At 40.9% G+C, this 24,164-nt stretch overlaps 2 protein-coding genes across 6 annotated transcripts; one reads left to right on the forward strand and one right to left on the reverse strand.

The window, feature by feature from the left end:
• Positions 1-1,059: 1,059 nt before the first annotated feature.
• Positions 1,060-13,273, reverse strand: hormad1 (HORMA domain containing 1). 5 transcript variants are annotated; one of them, XM_061820169.1, is made up of 17 exons: positions 13,137-13,267; positions 12,612-12,695; positions 12,368-12,419; positions 10,611-10,755; positions 10,418-10,481; positions 8,662-8,698; positions 8,532-8,552; positions 7,579-7,605; positions 7,421-7,488; positions 7,159-7,307; positions 4,695-4,852; positions 3,884-3,952; positions 3,689-3,743; positions 3,376-3,434; positions 2,696-2,782; positions 1,968-2,024; positions 1,060-1,379 (listed from the first exon to the last, which is right to left on the reverse strand). In XM_061820169.1, exons 3-17 carry the CDS (start codon positions 12,398-12,400, stop codon positions 1,299-1,301), a joined length of 1,110 nt encoding a protein of 369 aa, XP_061676153.1. In that variant the 5' UTR covers positions 12,401-12,419; positions 12,612-12,695; positions 13,137-13,267; the 3' UTR covers positions 1,060-1,298. The 5 variants fall into 5 exon arrangements, with proteins under 5 accessions (XP_061676153.1, XP_061676154.1, XP_061676157.1 ...); XM_061820170.1 differs by lacking the exon at positions 12,612-12,695 and having other exon boundaries at positions 13,137-13,273; XM_061820173.1 differs by lacking the exon at positions 13,137-13,267 and having other exon boundaries at positions 3,376-3,431.
• ensab (endosulfine alpha b) lies at positions 13,142-23,683 on the forward strand. Its single transcript, XM_061820175.1, has 3 exons — positions 13,142-13,274; positions 16,937-17,059; positions 18,752-23,683. The coding sequence occupies exons 1-3, from the start codon at positions 13,218-13,220 to the stop codon at positions 18,920-18,922; spliced, it is 351 nt and encodes a 116-aa protein (XP_061676159.1). The 5' UTR covers positions 13,142-13,217; the 3' UTR covers positions 18,923-23,683.
• The last annotated feature ends 481 nt before the right edge of the window (positions 23,684-24,164 follow it).

Consider the following 24,164-nt stretch of genomic DNA (forward strand, 5'->3'; position numbering starts at 1 on the left):
AGATTTACACAGAAAAGTTTGAAAGGGTCTAAAAGTCGGGGCGCATACGAATACTTTGTTGGATCTGTTCTCATCAGGAATAAATCCCATAGTGACGGGTTGACAGCTCGTGAACGCAGAAGCGTGTTCGGCCACACGTTAACCTTTGCCGGAATCCATCGATCTCTTCAGCTAGTATTCAATACAAATACCAATATTATAATAAATGACCGCTGGTTTTACACAAACTTGCATTCATAAACTGATTGAAAAAAAAAGAGGACGGAGTCGTCTCCACGGAACGTACACAGAAGCGATTGCGGCCACACTTAACCTCCGTAAACCTCTGCGACAGACAGTGTTTTTAATACGCATCGTTCTCAAACGAGCCAACTTGGCATTATAAATACTTTTTGGTAATTTGAGATTGAGAAGAATAATTCATACGTGAAATGAAGCGATCGCTACACAGGTGTGTGTGTATTTTGGTTGGGCACCATCCATCACGTTTAACTGCCAATATCCATCGATATTTTCAGCTGGTATTCCATAGAATGATCTCTTTGAAAATTTGCCATGTCTGTTGTGACAACCAACAGCACAACAGGTCTCAGATATTGTAAATATTCTCCTCCGGTTCAATGTCTCCCACCATGTCGAGCAGTTCTGTTTGACCTGCAATATGGCACCCTGGGAATGGTGATATCACGTGCACGAGCTCTATAGGCGGAAGAAAGTTGCTAGCTGAACGAGCATCCATTTTTCAGCAGAGCGTGATTTCAGGCATTCAACAGAAACTTGGGCAGTTGTCTGTCTTCCATGTTGCTATTTCTCTCCCACCTAATGATAATAACATGACAAGATAGTCTATTAATCAAATTCAAAAGCAAATCCAACGACAAAGTATACTGGCATTTGCTGTTATGGTGTGTTTGTTTGTTTGGATTTTATCGATGAAACTCTTCCACACCTATCCACCAAAAAAATGTACAGTGTAGTTGATGAATATATAGTCAGTGTAAATGCATTCAATGGATTAACTAGTACCTCAGCCTCCATTCCAAAAAAGTGAACATATAGTGAGTGAAAACTCTTTTATTGAACTTCCGGCTCTGATTTGCACAAGTCAAACTTCTTTGGTCAGCATTTAAAATGGATCCAGAATGAAGAATTCTCAAAAAGTACGTTAATTGAATTGGGGGGAAAAAAACTAACCATGAACAACATGCTACTGAAACGATAAATACCTTGTGTGTCACTTTAAAGACCCTCACAGCTGAACACTGACAAACTGAAAACAGTAGCAAGTGTGTGGTGGCTCACAGATTGTCTTTGGACTCGCTGAACTTGCGTTTCTTCAGCGGTGTCTCCTGACTGTTAGGGATGTCATACTGACAAACCTGATGAGAGCAAAAGACAACATTTTAAAAACTGAACCGACATCCCACAGCGCACGAAGCGATGAGTGGTGACTCATCCATAACACAAGGGAGGTTTTCGTGAGCGTTTCACGCACGCCCTCGCAATGGTGAGATCTTGTTGTGATCTTTCTGCAAAAGCTGCTTTATTTCCAACAATCCATCCATCCACTTTCTGAGCCGCTTATCCTCACAAGGGTCGCGGGAGTGCTGGAGCCTATCCCAGTTGTCAACGGGCAGGAGGCAGGGTACACCCTGAACTGGTTGCCAGCCAATCGCAGGGCACATGGATACTGACAACAGTTGCACTCACAATCACACCTAGGGGCAATTTAGAGTCTCCAATTAATGCATGTTTTTGGGATGTGGGAGGAAACTGGAGTGCTCAGAGAAAACCCAAGCAGGCACGGGGAGAACATGCAAACCTCGGTCCTCAGAACTGTGAGGACAACGCTTTACAGCCGCGCTACCGTCCTGCCTGCTTTATTTCCAGCGTTTGCTCTTTTAATAAACATGCGTAAAACAGAACCTTAACACACATGAATAAAGTTAAGAATGCACAATTCTCACCATGTTGTTCTTCATAGCTGGTTGCTTCCGGACGTTCATCGTTCCCTTTGTCCACTGCTGACATGAAGATGCAGCTGTGTTAGCCTCATTCATACATACTGTATTAATAAAAGATCACGCACTTATCTTAATTTTGACAGTGTTATTGACAGCTTCGGTTATCTACAGAATGCTACCTGTCCTGGCCATTAGCTTTAATTCTTACTCAAAGCCTTCAGCAAAATATCTTATACACAAATGTTTGTCTAAAGAGACAAACTTGTCGTATTCTGCTTTTATTCTAACACAAAACCACTGCAGCCTTTGCATCTTACACAGATCTATGTAGACTCCGTGTTTATATCTTACACACAAACCTCTCAGGCCTTCTGCTTTAATTCTTACACACAGACTTTGTGGCCTTCAGCTTTAATTCTAAAACCAAACCTCTTGAGTGTTCTTCTTTAATTCTTACTCCAAACGTTTGTGGCTTTCCGATTTCATTTCACACAGACATTTGTAGCCTTCTGCTTCAATTCTTCCACAGAAAACCTTATGGTCTTTTTTCTTTTATTATTTTAAACAGACTTCTGTGGCCTCAACGTTGATTCTTACACACGAACCTTCGTGCCTTCTCGCTTCTACTAATTAATATGACAGAAATATTGTTCCAGGAGTACTAGAAGATGAAATTCTTCAGCGATATTTGTTCTAACAGCAAAGGGGAAAATGTGAGGAGTCACACTAACCGTGGAGTGTTGAATGATGCGTCCACTCCTGGTGGTCATCATGGATGACTCCTTGTCGGATGTCCTCTTTCCCAGGACGTCCTCCGTCTGAGAAGAACACATAATCTGATCAATTTTGAATTATTAATCTATTAAAATATCTTTCCAAGTATGCATTTGTTTAGCCACTTTTAATTTAAACCTTTTTTCACAATGTATCATTAATTACATCTTATTTCTCCCACTGATTGTTTTTTTTTTTTCTTTGGTGATATTTTATTTCCCGTGTATTGCAAATCCTACCATTCACAGCCAATGAAACTGATTATTATGTCATGGTCTGTTTTGGTTTATTTAATTTTTACATGTTTTCCATGTCTTGTCCGGGTATTCATCATCGTCTTATCGCTGCGTATTTGGCTCGCTAGTTTCTTTCAGTTCTTGTCGGTCCATTGTTTGTGCGTGTCAGTGTCCATCACTGTCATCTTTCCAGTTGTAGGTTTAAGTGTTTCGTTGCCTTTTCTAAATATTTTGTGACTCCTCCACTCCTACGTTGGGTTCATATTTTCTGCCTTGCTTTCATAAACCTCAACCGTGACGGTTTGAAATCTGGAATTTGAATCACCCCATTGGAGGAGCTAATCTGTCAATCATCCTTTTGGTGTTGATTTGAACAGTGTATGCAGTGATGTTACACTTACTGTGGTGATCTCACAAGTGTCCATCTTCTCATGGCACCTCAACTCAATTTCTTGTGCTGCTGATGAAAGAAGTGGGGGGGACCATAACCTTTAAACTTTGTTACTTCCAGGGGAGTGCTAATGAGTGAGCTTTTGTGGCATTGTTTTTGGGACAGGAAAAGTTTGGCACCAGCAAGAATTGGTGTTTTCAGGCTTGTGGAGGCTGCCAAAAAGGTCACTCATTTCTAAGAACAATTAATAATCATAAAAAAGCGCCTGAAGCACCTGCCGCATAGGTCCTAATTAATAATAATAAAAGGAAGCAAGACTTTACCCTTGTTTGTGTCGTTCTTTTCGGGCATGTCATCCACATCTTCAATCACGGACTTCTACAGGTGGAGATGTTAGCAAATACTTTTTTTGGAAAAGTGTGTGTGTGTGTGTGTGTGTGTGTGTGTGTGTGTGGTGTGTGTGTGTGTGACATGGATGTGATTATTCTGTGTAAGTGACAGTGTGTGTGAGAGCTCACCTCTGACAGGCTTCCGTCACGTTTTACCTTGAGAACCCATCTGTTTCTCTTGTCAGGGTTCTCCTCCACCTGTTGACAGGAAGCACCCGCTATAGAGTTCGTGCACCTACGTCACCGAAGTCACGTGACCGGCCATATTGACGGTCTAGCAAAGCATGCGTCAATGCTAAATCAGTTGGAAACAGCACGAAAATATGTCTTATAGTACAACGCCCAGGGATAGGCTTCAGTACCTATGCACGGAAGCATATTGCAGCCACACGTTAACCTATGTAAACATCACTGTGACCGACGGTTTATTTTCTTTTTTTAAATACGCATTGGACTCATTTGAGAACAATGCATATTAAAAAAATAAATAAATAAAAAGTTTAACGCGTGGCCGCAACATGCTTCTGTGTATGTTGGAGACGATTTCCGTCGTTTTTTTTTTTTTTTAACGCATTGTTCTCAAATGAGCCAACTTGGCATTACAAATGTTTCTTGGGAATTTGAGATTGAGAAGAATAATTCCTACCTGAAATGAACTGATCGCTACACACTTGTGTGTATTTGGTTGGGCACCATCTATCATGTTTAATTGCTGAAATCCATCAATCTTTTCTGGTCTTTTCAGCTGGTATTCTCTAGAATGACTTCTTTGAATATCTGTCTTGTCTGTTGTAACAACCAACAGCACAACAACTCTCGGCCATTGTGAAGATTGTCCTCCGGTTCAATGTCCCCCACAATGTCGAGCAGCATGAAAATGGTGACGTTACACGCACGAGATCTATATGACTGCTGTGATGGGGACGTGGCTGGCACTCACCGGCTCCAGCCTGTGTCTCTCAGTGGCCATGTCCAGCTTCAGCAAGTGAAAGGGTGTGACCACCTCGCCCATGGTCAGTCTCACCGGCTCCCGCTCAAATACCAGCATATCGCCAATGGCCTCCTTAAAGCCAGGTGGCTGGTAGTCATCCGGCGTTACTGCAGATGATAAAACAAGCACATAACGTTCAAATCAGAGTTTACACCAAGTTGATGTGTGCAGCACATGGATAAACTGAATTTAAAGGAAACAAAAAGAGATATTGTGTTAAATTTAAGGCTGAACCTAAAATGTACCTTCATAGGTGAACTCAATTTGACTTTTGAACTAAGAGTGTGTAGTACATTGGATGCGGTAGACAGTACAGTATTGACAAGATTTCCCAAAAATTACAGTCAAAAAGCTGGGTGACTTCAAGTTACAGTAAAACAATAGAGACTCAAATCTGCTATTTGGGAACCTTTTTTCTCTCAATTGACTGACAAATTCTGTTGAAAATAAAACGAAATTCTGAGAGACTCTCCAAGTCGATGATCCCCAATCCCGCCGTCTAGCTAGCTGGGCGCACGCTACACTGACAAGACCGGAGCGGAGACTCCTGCGAGAGCAGAGCTGGAGGTCTGTGTATCCACGTCTATAACAGAGCCAGAGTATTGACAGTTATTCCTCACCGGATATAGAGTCTTTGTCAGTCTCACACAGACCTTATTACCTGACAAGAGAGCTATCAAACGTGGTTATTTCAGATGTCTAATTCCACCCGATGGTAAGACTAGCATTGCTCTAAGCCACCTGCACGACACTGTAAATAAACATCAGCGGTCTTACCCCGAGGGAGGACACATCACTGCTGGAGACTTTAACCAGGCATATCTCAGGATTATTCTCCCCAATTTCAACCGTGAAATGCTTGCAGGCAGTACAACTGTGAACATACTGCATTATGCCATGGTATGTAGGCTGCTCTGTTGCAGACAAAAAAAGCACTACAGAGTTGTAAGAACTGCAGAAAAGGTCAACTGCCATCATTCTAGGACATTGCCAACATCCGTTATGACACAAGAGACAGGACCATCACCAATGGCACTTTCCACCGCAGTCTTCACCATTTCACTCTTTTGCCATCAGGGAGGCAATAGAGGTCAATGGACCTTTCCGACCTGTCAATCACTCGAACAATAATAGCCAATCAGATAGCCGCATTGTCTTCACCCCTGGCTTGACACGCCCCTCTCACCGCATTGTCCCACAAGCAATGCTGGTTGTCAGTAGCGGGTGCTTGGAAAAGTTCATGTTACGAAGAAAATGGTCCTCAGATGCGCTTGGGGAATGTGCAATTCTGATGAAAGATATCCTGCGAGGTTACAAGGGGCCCGGTTGATTCATTTTCCAAAGCCTAAAATGCACTTGATGAAGTGGCTACAATGGATTAAGACTTGCAGAACAGCGCACGCACAACTAAATGTTAACAATATCAACACACACAAGGCTGTATGTTCGAAGGTAAGTGAGGGAGAAGTATCTTCTCTGAGTTTGATTGAATTATTATCAGTGCTTTTAACAATTTTCACTCTGTTAGTGTATCACTGACCTGCTGAATGAAGTGCGTCATGCTTTATGCCGAAGAGTCGGGTTAGGTATATGTAAATGCGCGATGTCACGCAAGAGAAATGTCTATTTCCCTATTTGTATCACATCAGACTATTAAAACAGAGCACTGGGTTTGATTACGAGCCAAGTCAAATGAATCCACCCACTCACTTCTAAAGACTACAATTATATTACTCGCGATCTATCCAAGTAAAAAGTACTCACCCTGCTTTACATGCGCAGTACAATTCCACTAGTTCATCCTGTTGGATTTCAATATGAAGTTTGAGAGGCATCAAACGTTTTTGCATCGATCGCCAACATTTCGCTGGAACTCTGACATTGCGTCCTGCTCCGTCCAAAATCTAAATTTCTATTTCCTTGCGTGAAATAGTTGAGACCTCTCTGGAGAACTCTTTTAGACAAGTCTGAAGCATTTGGCAAAAAACATACCCGAATATTATCTGGAATATGCGATAAAGAATCAACTTCAAACATGTTATGTTCAATCGCTATTTTGAAAGCTTGTGGGACATGGCTAAGGGGGCGGAGCTTAAGGTTGCCATCGGAAAGGTCCGTTAGATGGTACACCATTCGATTCATCAACTGTTTTTTTCCTAAAGCCTTTCACTTTCTGAATCACCAACATTCATCATAGTCACCAGTACATTACATAGGTCAGGAAAATGAACATTTATTTTTTAAATGTACCTTTAAATTGCCTGTGTTAGCTGAACACAAAGACGATTGCACTTTTATACATTTTTACTGAGGTACTGACAGTTGTTATTGTTGTGTCAACAACAGTTTGTGGTTGCAGCATAGATATTCTCGGAAACTTTGGGAGAAACATCTCCTCCCTGGAGCCATTTACCTGAATCGTAGTAGGTCAGCGTCATGTTGAGGAAGATTTTGTTGGGTAGAGGGCCGAGGTTCTGCATCAGCGTGTAGAGTTTCCTCACCAGCAGGCTGCTGGCCTTCTTCGTGCTTCCAAACGACGTGACAAAACTCTTGTTTTGGGTGCTGGAGGAAGGAGAACAAGAAAGTTGACAGGTCTGGTCATCTCGCATGTTTTTATAGTATGTCATGTTGTCCTTAAAAAAAAGAAAAACTCATTTTTAGTGAAGAAAACGCACCTCTCAAAGTCCATTTGAGCCCCTTCTGTGTTGTACTGAATCCTGAATTGATAAAACTCTGTGACTTTCTGAAAGCAGAGCCATGAGACATGCAGAAATGCTGTTAAGTGCTCAACATTTTTTTGTTTGTTGGGTCATCACGGTGGGAAGAACGTTACCTGAGGCTCATCAGGGTCCGAGGAGACCTGCAAGTGTAAAATGACTACCGACATTGATTCAGAAGGGCAGGAAAATGTCATCCAAACACCTCAGTCTTGAATTATCATATTTTGTCGTGTATAATGCATACCCCCCCAAATTTTTTAAAATTTAAAACATTTAATACATAAATATAAGGAAAATTAAAACATTATTTCACATTGTAAAAATGTATACCAGTACCTAGGGGTTGTAAAAAGGTGTACTTTCATCTCAATATATGTTATGTTTCAAGTGCAAACATATATAATACAGTAAATATCCACCACTTATCCAAGAATCATAAACGGACTTCCGGGTCACATACGTAACACGTAATTTTGGTGCTGGGTAAGATGCTAGCTACACTTTTACTATATACTATCTGATAAAGTACCATTTATTTTCCACCGCAATGCCACTTGGCTGCCTTTAAAACGTTTTAGTCGGACCTCATTACTTCCTGGATCACTACTGTCTACCCAAGATATTTAGCTCCTGCTGCTAACTCCCAAGTCTAGCTCCTCTAGTGCTAGCTTCCCGCGAGCATCTTACAAAAAGACAATCAGTGGATTATACGACGACTTAATTCTTCCAAAACTGTGGATTCCGAGGGAAGAAGTAAATTATTTTGTACTTGTCCACTCAACGCAAAGCATAGCCGACATGGCACCCAGTCACAACGTACCGAGTAAGACTAAAAAGAGGAGATTATTTATTTGAAAATCTTAACAAAATACAGAAAATACTTCATATTTTAAGCATGGATAGCAGGAAATCAACGGTATGAATTTTACATACAGCGTTTTTCCTGACTTAGTGTGGATTTCAGGGGTCAGTATAATACTCGAGAGTGTATTATACACCAGAAATGATAATAGTTACCATATTACACTAGTATAGCTAAGAACTTAACACAAACAAGTATACTTACAGACATAATGACAGTCTGTAGCTGGGAGGGAATAATAAATGAGATTGATTCAATGCAAATGTAAAAATGTGAACTAATTTCCAAGATTACATGACAAATCATTATCCTAAACAATATATAGGTGTCTTACATATTTCATCTGGATGGCGTCAAAACATCCCACAATCCTTCAAAAGGAAAAAAGACAACACATTAGCTACAAAACATTAAGAGCAGGGTACACTTGTTGATGTCATTGTCTAAATCATGAATATAGAGGTAAACATCGATTTAAAGGCCCTCGGAACCAACAGGATCTGGATTTAATGGACGAAATAAGAATCCTGTCCCTGTCCGTGTGTAGTTTTCTCCGGTCACTCCAGTTTCCTCCGGCAACCTAAAAACATGGACTAATTGGGAACTATAAATTGCCCTTAGGTGTGATTGTGAGTGCGGCTGTTGTCTGTCTCTATGTGCCCTGCAATTGGTTGGCAACCAGTTCAGGGTGTACTCCACTTCCCGGCCAATGATGGCTGGGATGCGCACAATCACTCCCACGACCCTCGCGAGGATAAGCAGCTCAGAAAATGGAAGGGCGGATATTAGTGGTGATTTATGTTTTCATAACCGCAGTTTCATCTGTGCCATACAGTGATAATAAGGTTTTCAATTCTATTCATTTTCATTGACTGTATGTACAGCACTTTGTTATAGTTGTGACTTTTTCCAAATGACTCATAAACAAAACTGAAGAGAGTTGAGTGTCTCAAAGCTGTGTAAGTCTTAAATATACACACACGCGCGCATAACACACACAAAAGAACGTACATCACATGTATGAAGTGAGAGTCCGAATGGCTCCTTAAATCAGATAAGGGTCCTTTTCAATGGTTCCATGATACTTGGGTAATTGCAATAATTATAATGGTTTTTGCCATTCAGTGTAACTTTAGGTCCTTCCAGCAAACAGTGACTATATTTTCAAGAGTTTATCCCTGTCGTGGTTTTTGTTATGCTTTTGCCTGGCAACCACAAGGAAGCACGCAATCTTGCCCCAAATGAGTAAACTGGTCCATGCAGAGGCCATTGGCCGCTGTTGTTTAGTGGCACAATCAACAGTACTGGAATTCACAGGAATGGTCACAAGTCACATAACTAGAGCATGCCTGTTGAAATGAACTCTTTTGATAAAATAAATCATTGTGGACATTAAACTCGTGTAAAAAAAAAGATTTTGTATCACTTAACCACTTATTGAAAAGGCTACAGTTAGGAGAGCATTGTTTAAGACACTGGTGTCAAACTCATTTTTCTCACGGGCCACTTTGTAGTTCGGGTTTCCCTCAGAGGGCCGTTATGACTGCGGAACAAAAATATTTAATCATATCATATTTACATCATCAATTTATGAAGTAGTTTTGGAATCAGAAATCAAGGGTTATGTGTTTTTCAACTTTCCACGTTTGGTAACACAAAAATGCTGCTAATATCTCAACATTATCATTCATGATACACGACTATTTGAAATTTTGGTACAGATTTTTACAAGAATCATGGAAATTGACACTTTAGATTAGGCTTCGCGGGCCAAATAAAATCATGTGGTGGACCGGATCTGGCCCCTTGGGCCTGGAGTTTGACACCTGTGGTTTAAGACATGCCAAAAATCATGTAGAGCCAATGCAAAAAAAAAAAAAAAAAAACTCATGAAATCCAGGAAAACATTTAAAGAGACTTATCATTGTACTAGTATGTGTGTAAATGTTTGGCTGGTTACATTAAGGCCTCTGAGATGTATTATTCTGAGGGATTTTGATGAGGCTTGAGTATTTCTGATAAGACCGAAGGCATGTTGGAATGATATTGACCCGCCTCTTGTTTGAAAGAAAAACGATGCAGACGCTTACCATTCAACAATCTGACAGGCACCGGGACAACTGCGCTCCTCTCTGAGGATCATCACTTGATGATCTGTGGGGTGAAACTTGTTATGGACTGTAAATATACATTTATTGAAAAATCTACCACTTTATTGAGTCTGCTCCTCCTTTCTTGATGAGTAAAAGCATAAGTGACTAATAAGAAAGGTTGTTGTCCAACCGTCAACATATTTGGTCCCATAGGCTTTCTCTGGGAAAATTCCTCGCAGGTACATGATGCCCGAAAGACCAATGGCCAGGAGACTCTTGATGACACTGAGAGACTGCGCCTCAGTCTCAACCTGACTGGGAAATACCTCAGTCTCCTGTGGAACAAACACAAGCTCCATTATTCAGATAAAACTGCCAGAATGTATACGTTCCATGCCAATCTAACTACAAACTGTCTTTTCTTTGCCCAAAGTACCAGTAGGTAGGTATGGGTACTTGATATTTTGTTAGTTATGGCAGCTTCTCTTTCCTGAAAGCCTTTCTTCCATAAAAGTTTCTGACCTCTTACATAACAGATCCTTCTCCCAGATCTGCTTTTATATTTTGCATGCTTTTCTTGCTTTGCCTAAAACTACTTTTCTGCCTTCCTCCTTTTGGTACCAAGTACTGCTTTTGAATCCACTTTCTTTGTTCTTGACTCAAATTATTTTTATTCACGGTATCTGTTAAAAATTCCAACCATCCATCCATCCATTTTCTTCACCACTTATCCTCACATGGGTCGCGGGGAATGCTGGAGCCTATCCTAGCTGTCAATGGGCAGGAGGCGGGGTACACCCTGAACTGGTTGCCAGCCAATCGCAGGGCACATGGAGACAAACTGCCGCACTCACAATCACACCTAGGTGCAATTTAGAGTTTACAATGAATGCATGTTTTGGGGATCTGGGAGGAAACCGGAGTGCCCGGAGGAAACCCATGCAGGCACGGGGAGAACATGTAAACTCCACACAGGCGGGGCTGGGATTGAACCCGGGACCTCAGAACTGTGAGGCCTATGATTAGTGTCAAGTATTTAATCGATTTGTGGGCAGCGTCCAATTTTTGGGACATCATGATTTTCACGCATTATATCCTTCAGTATATCAAACTATTTAAGTGTTTTAATCTGAAGCCATAATTTGGTATCAGGAACATGAAGTTATTTCCCTTTCCTTCCTGACCCAACATGGCTGCCTCAAGTTATCATATAACTTAACCATAAACAAAAAAGAAGTGTTATTTCCTTGATTGTGGCCTGTTAGGAGACTTTTATCTCAATAAGGCAAAAAATTGCCACCCTGCCCATGAATGGGTTAAAGAACTTGAAAAATTAGCTACTGTGAATGGTATAAAAACACATTTGCAGATATTCACTTATGGGGTGATTACTGTATTGCACTCTATTACTATATTTTTATTGCATCACTTTAGAACAGTGATTTCCAACCTTTATAGAGCCAAGGCACATATTTTACAATTGAAAAATCTCACAGCACACCAAAACAATTAAATGTCACAAAAAATTGATCGATTAATTACTGTATGTACTTCCTGCCATCTAATGGAAGAGGATTTTTTTGTTCTGTCTGTCATTGTGCCTCACTGGCAAAAATAGATGAATAAAGATACATTATTTCTTGGAATAAATGATTTTTTTTTTTTAGGAATTACATAAAATAATTAATTAATAATTAAATAATAGGATAACATCCCAGGCACACCTGAAGAGCGCTCACTGTACACAAATGTACCCCGGCACACTGTTTGGGAATCACTGCTTTATAATATACATTTGTCTACACACTTGAATAACGTTTTGTGGATTTTAAAGTACTGCTGACAAGGTAAAAAATAAAATAGCATCAGATTTCCTGATTAATTCCAGATTTGGTCATTTCCAGACACTGCTGTGAAATATGAATTCACGTTATTGATTACATTTACCTTAACTGTCCTCACTTGTTGCTTACATGCCATGTTTTCGCTGAACAAAAATCTGTAAGTAAAATGGAGATTTGAATGTTGAATACGATTAGTTGGATTGGCAAATGAATTAGCTAACACGTAAACTAGCTAGCTAACAGGGTGTCATTTCATTCAGCGTGTGTATATTTAGCCAAACAATAATCACACAAACAGACATAATAAACATTTGTCACAGTATGATGGTGAATTTTTTTTTTTTTACCAGAACAAAGAGTGAATCTTGTTGAAATTTATTGAGAATCGATGAGCTAAACGCAGTGTGGGGGTGGAAACGGCTGCGGTTAACCTGTGTAATCGACAGTTAAAAAAAAAAAAAAAAAAAAGCCAATCAAGCAAGAGGGGCGTTACATTCTTCAGGCAGTACAAAATACTGTAATGTCATGTAAATCACTATGTTCCTTCATTGTATTTGATTTTTATTGTCAAGAACAATTTGTAGGTCATACTGAAACTTCGTATGTTACTTTTTTAAAAAATAATACAGTAGTAGATTGGTTAAGTGGTTTAGCAAATGTTGACGCGATCGCGATGCCTCCAGACAAAAAGGCCTGTCAATCATCTTCCTATACAGGCGCGTTCTGCTTTCCCATTGGCTACTGTATGTGTCACTCATCATTCCGACACGCCTCTGTCGATTACGTCATTCCAGTCCACGCCATTTTTGTTGGGGAGCAGTCCTGTCTCCAGAAAAAGAGATTAGGTTGTGTTCAGGTACGCCTAACCGTACCTTAATTGTTTACAATTTTTAACCAGTATTTTTGGCTCTTCTGGCGACCGGACCACCCGCTTGTCCCGTCACACTCACAGAATGTCGTCGGAGAACCTGGACTCGGACACTCAGATGGACTACGAGGACGAAAAACAGGTGGGTTCTGTGGCTGCTGTTGCTCTATTGTGGGCTAACCTAACGCGTGCTAGGCTCGCCAGGGGTGGCTTAACGTCAAACTAGCGCAATTTCGTGTGACGTCGTTGTCACGTTTACTGCTCCGCGTTGTTCAACCCGCTCCCTGTTGAGCTGCACGAAACGTTGTCTGTTATGTTCCCAAGTGCTTGTTTTTTTTTTTTTTGCTGCGGCAACAACATAGGCTGGTCTCTTGTGTCATTGGCTGGCGAGCCGCAGCTGCTGGGGCCTCATTGGTCCTACTGGGGCCTTGCATTTTGTCTCAAAAGTTGTTATTCCCCCCTTAAAAAAAACAACAAAACCACGATGTCAGTAAGCTTTTTTTTGTGTGACCTATTTTCCTTATCAACCATGATCCATAAGTAATAACTGCCAACAAAACCATATTAAAAAAAATGGAAATTATTTTGTTAAATACATGCTGGTAATGCCTTGTTATGGACACTCGAGCTAGTAGAACAACTGTCTTCCTAGTTCTGTATTTATTTCACATTTGTATCATTTCAGCCCACGAGTCGGACAACTTTGGCATATTAGCATGACAATTGTAAGTTACTTGTGAGACAAAACCAGCATTACTACTCTGGAAGTGTGAAATGTCACTGGTTGTACTAGTAGCACATAGTTGGCAACTAGTGCATTTTTGTCTCACAAGTAACACGTGCATTACTTTGAAAAAACATTTCCTCTTTCTCTTGTTCTTATTTTTCTGCAAAGTTTTTCCATTCTAATGTGAAGTAAACATGCATTTATTAAGTGGAGGTTTTATTAATCGGAAAACATTTAAGAGCAACCTGGTCATGTGTAAAGAAGTCATGAGCTCCGCTGTTAAATCGTGAATTCAGTCACTAGTAGAACCTATTTGACCAAAAAAAAGTAAGACAAAAGATTTCAACATGCTGATCCAAAAATGCCATGATCCAAATGCATTTAAGAACACGTGAGAAATATGGTAAATGTCATTTGTTAAATGTTATTAATCTGCAAAGCATTGGAAACCCATTTCGATTATTTTAGGACTTCAGCAGACCACAGTGAGAGAGATTATCTACAAAAAGAGAAAACATGAACATTTTAACTTTTCCCTAAAAATAAATCCAAGATTACCCCTAAAACACAACAGCTACTCGTCCAGAAGCTCACAAAGGAACCAGGAACATCATCTAAAGCCGTGGTCACAAACCTTTTTTTTTTTTTTTTTTTTTTTGCCAAGAACTGGGTCATGAATGTACAAGTGTTTTGTGGTCCGACAACCATTTGTTTACGGGCCACGCCGACAGACCTTACCGATCATGGACCAGCAACTATTGGTGGCAAAGGGAACTTTATTGATAATTTAATTTAATTTAATTTAGAAGGTACAATCATGGACAAGCAAAATATGCCTTAACCTGTCTTCATGGTTTTTTTTTTTTTTTTACATTTCATTAAACGTCTTGTAAGTAAGTTTTTGGACGCTTGATTGCACATAAATAAAAATCTGCTATTGTATTTTTTTATATATTCCTATATGTGCATCAAATAGTAATGCATTGAAATTTCCACAATAACTCCAGCATTAGTTGCTTTTTTTTCTTTCACTGTCAAATCAGTGTAATTTCAGGTTTTGTTTTGTTTTTACATTTTTTTAAGACTATATTTTCATATCACCATTTGGCCATATTAATAGGCAGTTTTCCAAGGGGGAAGTAAGTAACTTGACGTTTCTAGCGGTTTCCATGGTCACTCGGAATATAGGGGAAATATTTACTTTTAAAGTGAGCATAATCAGATGATGGTGATGGATTATATTGCCCAGGAAGTTTCTGGTCATGGATCAGAGTGATTCAGAACACCATATCCCACCATATCATCTCCTTTGGACTTGGTTCATCAGCTTTGGTGTCCTCCTGAGTCACTTGTTTAATCCCAGAACAAGCAAGGCTCTGCTTTGACCCGAGCATCTTAACCCCACCTTGATTTCTTTCATTTGTCTCAAAGGTGCAAAAGAATGGAACAAAACCTACAACCTAGGTCGTACTAGGTGTGCCCTTCTGGCCCAGGTGACAGGTGCCACTCACCACCCAAAGCATATCAGACTCGTTTGTCTGGTGCAACAGCCACTAAACCGGGCCCTTTGTTTACTCAAAAGTTTACACTTTGTATTTGTGGTTTTGACACTTACCTGAAGTGTGGCGTTAATTAAACCATTGCATCTTATAATGTAGTGTAAACAGTACACAAAAACGTCATATTTAGTATGAACCTGACAGGAAATAGTCCTAATCATGTCATATGATAATGAATATAATGTTAATGGTATCATATACTGTTGGTATTATTCCATTCCCCATTGAAAGCCGATAAGCAAACTGATCAAGAATCGGATCGATAAAGGCAATATCGATAATAGAATCAGAATCACTAAATTCTCACTATAGCTCGGATTGTCCTTCTAAATCCTCAATCTCTGTTGAGACAAATGACTAGCGTATCACAATTAAATCAGTACTCCTTGTACTACTTCAAAATAAAAACGTCATTGACCTAAGAAATTAAAAATCCAATTTAATAATTGGAAGAATATCTACCTTCCTGGTTCATTCCTGGTTGCAATTTTTGAGGGGGGCGTTCTTAGATTTTGTCACAACACCAGAGAAGATAGCAGACATATTTCAGCTAGCATGTTTTAGAAACCGTTTTTCCCTGTGGAAAAAGTATACATCAGGGGGGAAAAAACAGACAATTAAACATGTTTTGTCCTTTTTAAAATTTCATTTTTGCCATATGTGTAGGTAGAAAATGTGCAGTCCTGTGTGGACCCCTGGTATAGCAGATTAAAAAAATTGAGACTCCGCCTATCATTTAAATTGCCCAACACTGATTTGGATTCCTCATCGAAGCGAATATGTTTGTGCAGTGTGTGAGGAAAAACCCACACAAGCAGAAGGAAGGAAGGCCAGAGGGGAGATTTGAACCCTGACCCTTGGAACCATGAGGCAGTACCACTAGGTCACTGTTCTGGGTTAGAATTTCGCCTTCCTCAGTTTATGTTCTCCTGGAGCTTGTGGACTTTTTTCTTTCTCCCCCATTCCAAAGACATACATGCTAGCTTTATCGAAGACTAAAATTGTTGAATTATGAAGGTGAGTTTAAATTCTTTTCTTAACAGTTTATGTGCCTTGTTAACTAGTTAGCAGTTCATCGTTTGTCTGTGTCCTGCCATTTGATTGCGACTACCAAAAGTTAACTGGGATTGACTCAGTCACCTATGATTCTAAATTGTCCATAGGTCTAAATGTGAGTTTTAATGATTGTTTGTCCACATTTTCCCTGACACTGACTGGCGACAAGCCCAGAGTGCCCCCCCATCTCTCACCAAAAGTCAACTAAAACAGGCTCCAGCTCACCCTAATACCTCAACAAGGATAAGTGCAATGGAAAATGGATGGACGAATATTTAGTCGTGGTTGAGAGTCGACGATCTAGAATGTTCTCACAGCTATACTTAATTTCTTTGGAATTTCCGCGTGGCTGTAAATGATCTCCTGTCACTTCGGCAAGCTGTTTCTGAGAAGTCTGCATCCTTCCTCCACAATGACTGATATCTGGTATTTGTTGATGAGCGTGTGGATTTATTCCCACAGGACTCCCAGGAGAAGAACGTCAACCCGATGAAGGCTGAGGAAGCCAAGTTGAAGGCCAAGTATTCCGGTCTCGGTCAGCGGCCCGGCGGGTCTGACTTCCTCATGAAACGGCTACAGAAAGGGGTAAGACACATTTGTGGTGTTAGAGAGGTGGCTTTCAACTACCGTAATTCCCGGCCTACAGAGCGCGCCTGGTTACACGCCTCACCGAGTACATTTGTAAAGGAAATACCATTTGGTACATACATACGCCATAGCTGTGTAAAAGCCGCAAGTGCCCAGATTGAAACCCACATTGAAACACAAGATATTTATAGACTGTACACAGAAAGAGTTTAACGTTAGCGCGAATGCTAGCGCTGCGCTAAAACTTGTGCTAATGCTAGTGCCGCGCTAACGCTAACAGGGCTGGTTAAAATAAAACTTACCTGTAGATATCACTGAGACATGCCAGTAACACAACAGCAACATGCTAGCACAGCTCTAAAGCTATCGCAGCCCTAACAGGGCCGGTAAAAGTCACTTCCTCTGCAAATTTATTCCACTGGTCTCACTCTTATCTTTTCCTCTCGAGTGACCCCCTGCGGCCGTTAGGAAAAAACCCACAAATTAGCCGCATCACCGCGTAAACCGCAGGGCCGAAAGCGTGTGAAAAAAGTCGCGGCTTGTTGGCCGGACATTACAGTAGTTTTAATTTTTGTCTTATTATTATTTGATGACTGTCACCGGAGGAAATCCATAGCAAGGACGTCCTGATGCAGAAGGAGAAAATAAAATTTCCTGGATAGGTATAGAAAAAAAAAGTGATGACAATGAGCATAATGTGCGAGTGGAGGTTAGAAAGTAAATTACCGAAATTTGCAGCCTATAAGCCGCGACGTTTTTCACACTCTTTCAACCCTGCGGTTTATGCTGTGATGCGGCTGATTTGTGCATTTTTTTTCTAACGGTCGCATGGGGGCACTCGTTCGGAAAAAGTAAGAGTGAGACCGGTGGAATGCATGTGCCGAGGAAGTGACTTATACCGGTCCGGCCCTGTTAGCGCTGCGCTTGTGTGTTACTGCCGTGTCTCCATGGTTTTTACCAGTATCTTTTATTTTTTTTTCTAACCGGCCCTCTTAGCGTGGCGGTAGCATTAGCGCGGCGGCACTAGGATTAGCACGTCAGCCCTAGCGTTAAACTCTCTGTACCGTCTTTCTTTGTAAATATCTCGTGTTTCAATGTGGGCACTTACGGCTTTTACGCAGCTGCGGTGTATCTATGTACCAAATGGTATTTCCTTTACGGATGGTGAGGCTTATAACCAGGTGTGCTCTGTAGGCCGGGAATTCCGGTAACACACACACAAAATACTTTGTCAATGTTTTCCTTTAAGGGGTGTGGTCTCATCAGGAGCAGGAGTCAGTCAGGTCGGATATTTATTATTATTATTATTATTATTCAGTTGACTGTTGGGAACTCTTTGCGAGTGTTAACACTTTGTATTTGTGGTTTTGACAGTTTGTCCCTTGCAATTAACATGTCAGCGTGTAATGGTACTGCTCACATGGTATATACTGCTCACACGGTATATTTGAAGCTCACTTGTCAATCAAATTTTTTAAAAAAAATCTACACGCATTGGCTACTAGCTCGGAAAGCTCTTAGGTTTGGGCAGTCATGTGTTCGCAGTACCGCTGTATGTCTAATACAAGACATCTATGTTTGTCATTGTGCTTGTGGTGTGAAAATGCTGTTTCCAATATTTTAACTCTGGCAAAGAAAAAAATGTTGTGGTAAGTTCCCTAACAGAGCTCCGGCTTTCTTGTCGCACAGCAAAAATACTTCGACTCCGGCGACTACAACATGGCCAAGGCAAAGATGAAGAACAAGCAGCTTCCCGTGGCGGGGTCCGACAAGAACCTGGTGACGGGCGATCACATCCCCACACCGCAAGACCTGCCGCAGAGGAAGTCGTCCTTAGTGACCAGCAAGCTCGCCGGCTAGCCTCCGACGTCGCACTAAGGAGAACGCCCCCCCCTGCCTCACCCGTATCCCTGCCCCTCGTCCCCCCCGTTGTCGCAGCAACTACCACCACTCCCGCTTCACCTGTCATCTGCAGGCAACATCCAGGCAGACTTGTTGAGTTGATGTGCTTGTTTGTGGGGTGGAATGAGGTTTCCTCCACTTCTGAGCACAGCGCCCCCTACTGTGCACTCTGCGTCACCTCTTGCCTTGGCTGTCCGTGTTCCAAGATGGTTGCCGTCAGCAGGTGTGTGGCTTTGTCGGGGGACTTTGTGCACTTTGTATTTTGGTGATCGTTGTGCGTCCGGGACTCGGGATTCACCTTTATCCTCCAGGATGCGGTATGGGGTTCGAACGCGCGCACATCGTTACTTGCTCGTATACCAAATTTGCACGGGTGCGACGGGAGTTCACGATGCTTTACTCGTTATGCCCTCAAAAAAAAAAAAAAAAACACACTGCATGATTGTAACTGATAAAGAAATCTTAACGGGAGAGGGACCATCTTCTTTTGTTTTGTATTTTTTTTTTTTTTTCGCTGTCCGGGGCGGTCCGCAGCACAATCCAGTCGTCGAACTTGATCCGACTTCCGCTTTAGCCAGCAAGCGCCGTTGCGCTGGCTGCATGCTCCTCGCCAGTTCTGCTCACACAGGCATGCCCTCTGCGCAGTTCCAGTTGTGTGCTTGAGGCAAGGAAATTAAAGCTTCCAAGTGGGAGGAACATGATGATTTCCGACATCCATTCTCACAGACTCTCCGTCCTGGAGACTCGTCATTCTAAAGCACACTAGCCCTAAATGTTGAGTGTTGAAGTCACATGATGACAGGAGTCATCTTTTGTGGACTTGGGGCCCTACGTACATGTGTGCTGATCTCCATCCGTCATGAAATATCATTTGACTTCAGTCAATGTTTTTACAAGTGATGTTTGATCTCAAATGAAAAGCCATTTGAGCATTTGTGCCATATCCTTAATATTCATTTTAAAGTCCACGTCCTAGCAAACTCTTTGTTCCCACCATTAAGAGCATTAGTAGAACAACTGTCTGACTAGGAGGGTTTCCCGCTACTAGTGCCATTTTTGGCCTACAAGTACGACATTCGGCTGGGAATCAAATAAATGCTCGAATGGCTTTATGGAAAGTCGTTTGAACATTAAAGTGGGGCCCATCTATTCACGGGGGACAGGGACCGGGCCCGAGCATATATAGCGAAGGCTTGTGGGTAGTTGCTGGCCATTATATTTGTAATCATTTCTTTTAACATATCAAATTCTTGAATAAGCGGGAATATTAAATTTCAGTGTTGGTTCCAACAAAAGGGAAAAAAATGGGACGAAAAATCTCTTTAATAGATGAACACAAGTGCCGAACTGCAGGTTTGCGGTGGTCCAGTCAGTGTACTTGATATCCAGCTTAAGGTCCATGTACAAGTACGCTCTTTTGCCTTCACAAATATGACAATTCAGCACACTAGTAGAATTAGCCGCTTACCAGTAATATTTTTCCACAAGTATTAAATTGAATCGTAGTAGTAAACTACGATCCTGAACTATTAACACTACTAAGCCCAGCAATTAGGCATGCATACCCTAGTAACAGCACCAAAATTCCCACAAAAGGTTTCACCTCACCAGTAACTACTCCTACTTGTATGCGAGGGGCCTTATATAGTAGTGGATAAAATGTTACTAGATACAGATATTCCAGTAGTTCGCCCTAGTGCGCTAGTATACTGTTACAAGGAGCTTGAGATTTATATCAAGAAATGAAAGCTGTTCAAGCATTACTTGATATACTTGATATCCATCTTAAGGTCATTGTACTAGTACACTCTGTCCTCACCAGTAGGACAACACCATCTTACTTGAAGGCAAAATTGTGCACTTGTTGACAGTTGTGTGATACTTACAGGTGGTGGTTCAAAGGTTAATTGATCATCAGATTTTTGAGCAATTATTTTTAATAAATTATCCAGGACCATTCTTTGACTTAAAATTGTTCAACTCCTATGATAGCAGTCCCTCAAGAATTAATATTCTCAGATTTCTTTGGTCTTCCTTGAGAACAGACTGATTATCTTTGTGTTTAGTCTAAATGAGACATTTGCAAACATCCGCTGTAACTTTGGAAAACAATGATCAACATTTTTGCCTATTTTGTGATTGATATGATAGACAAAACCGGTAATCAAAACCCAAGTTATGCCATAAATTATTGTGCCCTGCGACCCAAATCAGGAAAGGTGGATGGACGGATATTACAAAAAGTTATTTGTAGCTGTAGTATGAATCGCCTGTACAATAATTGACCTTTTGAACCCGAAGCAGCCTTATAAGTGTATATGAAACTAGTAGCCCTTCGCATTAATTGGTACTCAAGAAGTAGCTCTCAAGTTTCAAAAAGATTTTGAGTACACTGTACAACATCACTCCCTCTCATGTGAAATTGCTTAATTGTTGTTTATTTGTTTTTTGTCAATTATTAAACAGTACAAAATAAATTTAATTTCATAACCAGTAATTGGGAAAAAAAAGGTTTTACAATAAACTTGAATACAAAATACATTTTTAACCGATTAACAGCTATCCAACTAGTATGCCAATGTAGTCATACTTGACTAGTAAAGCATACTCGTACATGCACCTTCAGCTGTATATCGAGAACATGCAATAAACGCTCAACGCGCTTTCCATAATCTTTGGCGTGCTCACAACCCGATAAGGTGCACAGCCATCTCTGTTTGGCAAAAGTAGGCCGCGGCGTTCCCGCAGGGGGGTGCGCTCGCACGCCTATTTTCAGCAGAGCACACAGACGTGTCGTGACGCATCGGCCACGCCCCGAGCCTGTCAAACCGCTCTGCAGTCCTGAAAAAGTTTGAATTTAGAGGGCATAACTTTGACGACGAGTCTCCTCCCAGGGAACCTTTGCACTGTCTGTGATCAGGTGGAAACGGGGAAGATTGTATAAATCAAGCAACTTGAGCATTTATGCAATATGATATGAGGTTTAAGATCCATGTGGCCATCTGCTCTTTGCCCTCACTAGTGAGGCAATTCAGCTTACTAGTAGAATGACTTGAAAAATTTTCCACTACTCTGACGTACTCGTAGGACAACATTGGCATACTAGTATGACAACTATGTTAATAATGTGGTAAAATGGCACTTGTCTACTACTCGTGAAGCACTAGATGTTAACTTAACACTTTCTAGTCATTTCCAAAATTCTAAATGGAAAATCTGTTTTCTGAGCATTTTGAGTAATCTTTCAAGACCTGCAGAATATTGTCCTGAGACCAAGAAAGACTTCTTTCACCAATATTTTTTTTCTGTTCCTTAGAAATTATCAGTAGATCATTGGCTGGTTTCACCAAACACGCCAGTTTGTGACTAAAAACCAAACAGACGAGAATTTTGTGAAAAGAAACCCATCAAGAAAAGTAATGCTAATATCGTTGCTATTTTGACAGCTGAAAATATAAAACGAATCTGAAAAATGGCGTTTGACGCAAAATAATTTATTTACAGACATTTGTGATTGGATTTGAGATGCGTCGCAGCTCTGGCTCGGTTGGTACCAAGGGGCTTTGTCCACATACCGAATGGGTTGGCAGTTGGGATCCTGACTGCTGTTGAAATGTCCTTGGGCAAGACACTGAACGCTTGATTTCCTCCTGGTCAGCATTTTTAGAGTAGATGGAAAAGTGTCATCAAGTTGCCTTACCTGGTTAAATAAATTAAATTAAATGCAACTAAGGAAGGCCCTGCATGGTTTGAGTTTTTTCTCATGATCACAACGCACACAGTCATGGAAAAGAAATGTGCCACTGTTTTTAAACATGACTGTATAAACGTTTCCCCCCACCCCTTCCTGACTGATGTAAAATCAGACTAAACTTTTGCTGTTTAGGTGCCAGTAAATTAGATGACCAACATTCATTGTTTGGTTTTCCCAAACTAGCAACATAGTTGTTCTTCTCATATGCCAAAGCCCAGAAAAACCTTAACTTGGATATCAAAGATATTGACAACGGCTTTCCATACATTGTCAGGCTATTTGTTTATCTCTTGGTAGTACACACGTGTGCTTGTTGTTTTGTGTGTGTGTGTGATTACATTGTAAATAGACTTGCGTGAATGTGTGCGTGTGTGATTCAGTAGCACTTCTGCTATTTTGAAGGGGCTGCGTGTTTGAGTCTGTGTCATGTACAAATGCAGCTGATTCAGGCAAATTTCCCAACTTGCTCGGTGGCAGTGTCTTAGCTCTCTCTCGTGACATAATTGAATGGAATTTTCCTGCATGTCAACTTTGAATGCCAATTCAACATCTCACTGTAAGGTTGGAGAGGAATTGTGGGTGATAAGCAAACACGACCGGAGTTATAACTGGTTATTGAGCGGGGGCGTCTTTTTTTTTTCTTTTTTTCTCCTCCAGCCACGACGACCGCATATGCCCAAATGTAAACGTGGCGACAAATGTGCATCTCCGTCATCTCCGTTCTGGTTGTGTTCTCTTCTCGTATCACAAGTAGTTGCAGTTGATATATTTCACGCTGCCCTGGCGTCACTGCAGGGAAATCGGAGGTCTTCATGCTTCAAGGACAAATCATATTCATAAAAAGAAAAGGGTTTACTTGACAGCAGAACACAAGGGGAAACATGGGAAGGACTTCAGAGAGTAAGGAATTTTCACTTCTGTGGGGAGTCACAAAGAGGGATTTTTTTTTTTTTGGTTTGTTTTTTTGCCAGTATTTGAAATAAAGTTTTACATTTAACGTATCTGCTTCTTTGTCTTTAGAAGTTGACACATGCAAAGCCAGGTCGATTCAATTCAAATTCATTTGCTGTAAACACTGACAATTACACATGAACCAGTTCAAAAGTCGTGCTCGCCACCAACTTAACACCACATGAACATTTTTTTTGCCCAAATTTGTAATCATTTAATTCATGGGTGTCAAACACCAGGCCCTGGGGCCAGATTCAGCCCACCACTTGATTTGATTTGGCGCGCAGAGCCAAATCTAGTGTCAATTTCCATGATCCTTGTAAAAATCAGTACCAAAATGTCAAATTGTCATATCATAAATGATGAAGTTGAGATATTCTAAGCATTTTTGTGTTACAAAATGTGAGGAGTTGGAAAAACACATTACCCTTGATTTCTGATTCCAAAACTACTTCATAAATTGATGTAAATATGATGATTACATGTTTTTGTTCC

Source organism: Syngnathoides biaculeatus, chromosome 5, assembly GCF_019802595.1.
Source record: "Syngnathoides biaculeatus isolate LvHL_M chromosome 5, ASM1980259v1, whole genome shotgun sequence".
NCBI lineage: Eukaryota > Metazoa > Chordata > Actinopteri > Syngnathiformes > Syngnathidae > Syngnathoides > Syngnathoides biaculeatus.

What these genes read in the sequence shown, in the direction of transcription:
- hormad1 (XM_061820170.1), bottom strand. Translation starts at nt 12,400, where the DNA reads ATGGCATGTAAGCAACAAGTGAGGACAGTTAAG. An exon ending in GCTGACCTACTACGATTCAG is followed by an intron (nt 4,853 to 7,158) that starts GTAAATGGCTCC and finishes TATCATCTGCAG; the next exon opens with TAACGCCGGATGACTACCAG. An exon ending in AGAGACACAGGCTGGAGCCG is followed by an intron (nt 3,953 to 4,694) that starts GTGAGTGCCAGC and finishes TCCTGTCAACAG; the next exon opens with GTGGAGGAGAACCCTGACAA.
- ensab (XM_061820175.1), top strand. Translation starts at nt 13,218, where the DNA reads ATGTCGTCGGAGAACCTGGACTCGGACACTCAGATGGACTACGAGGAC. An exon ending in ACTACGAGGACGAAAAACAG is followed by an intron (nt 13,275 to 16,936) that starts GTGGGTTCTGTG and finishes TTATTCCCACAG; the next exon opens with GACTCCCAGGAGAAGAACGT. An exon ending in TGAAACGGCTACAGAAAGGG is followed by an intron (nt 17,060 to 18,751) that starts GTAAGACACATT and finishes CTTGTCGCACAG; the next exon opens with CAAAAATACTTCGACTCCGG.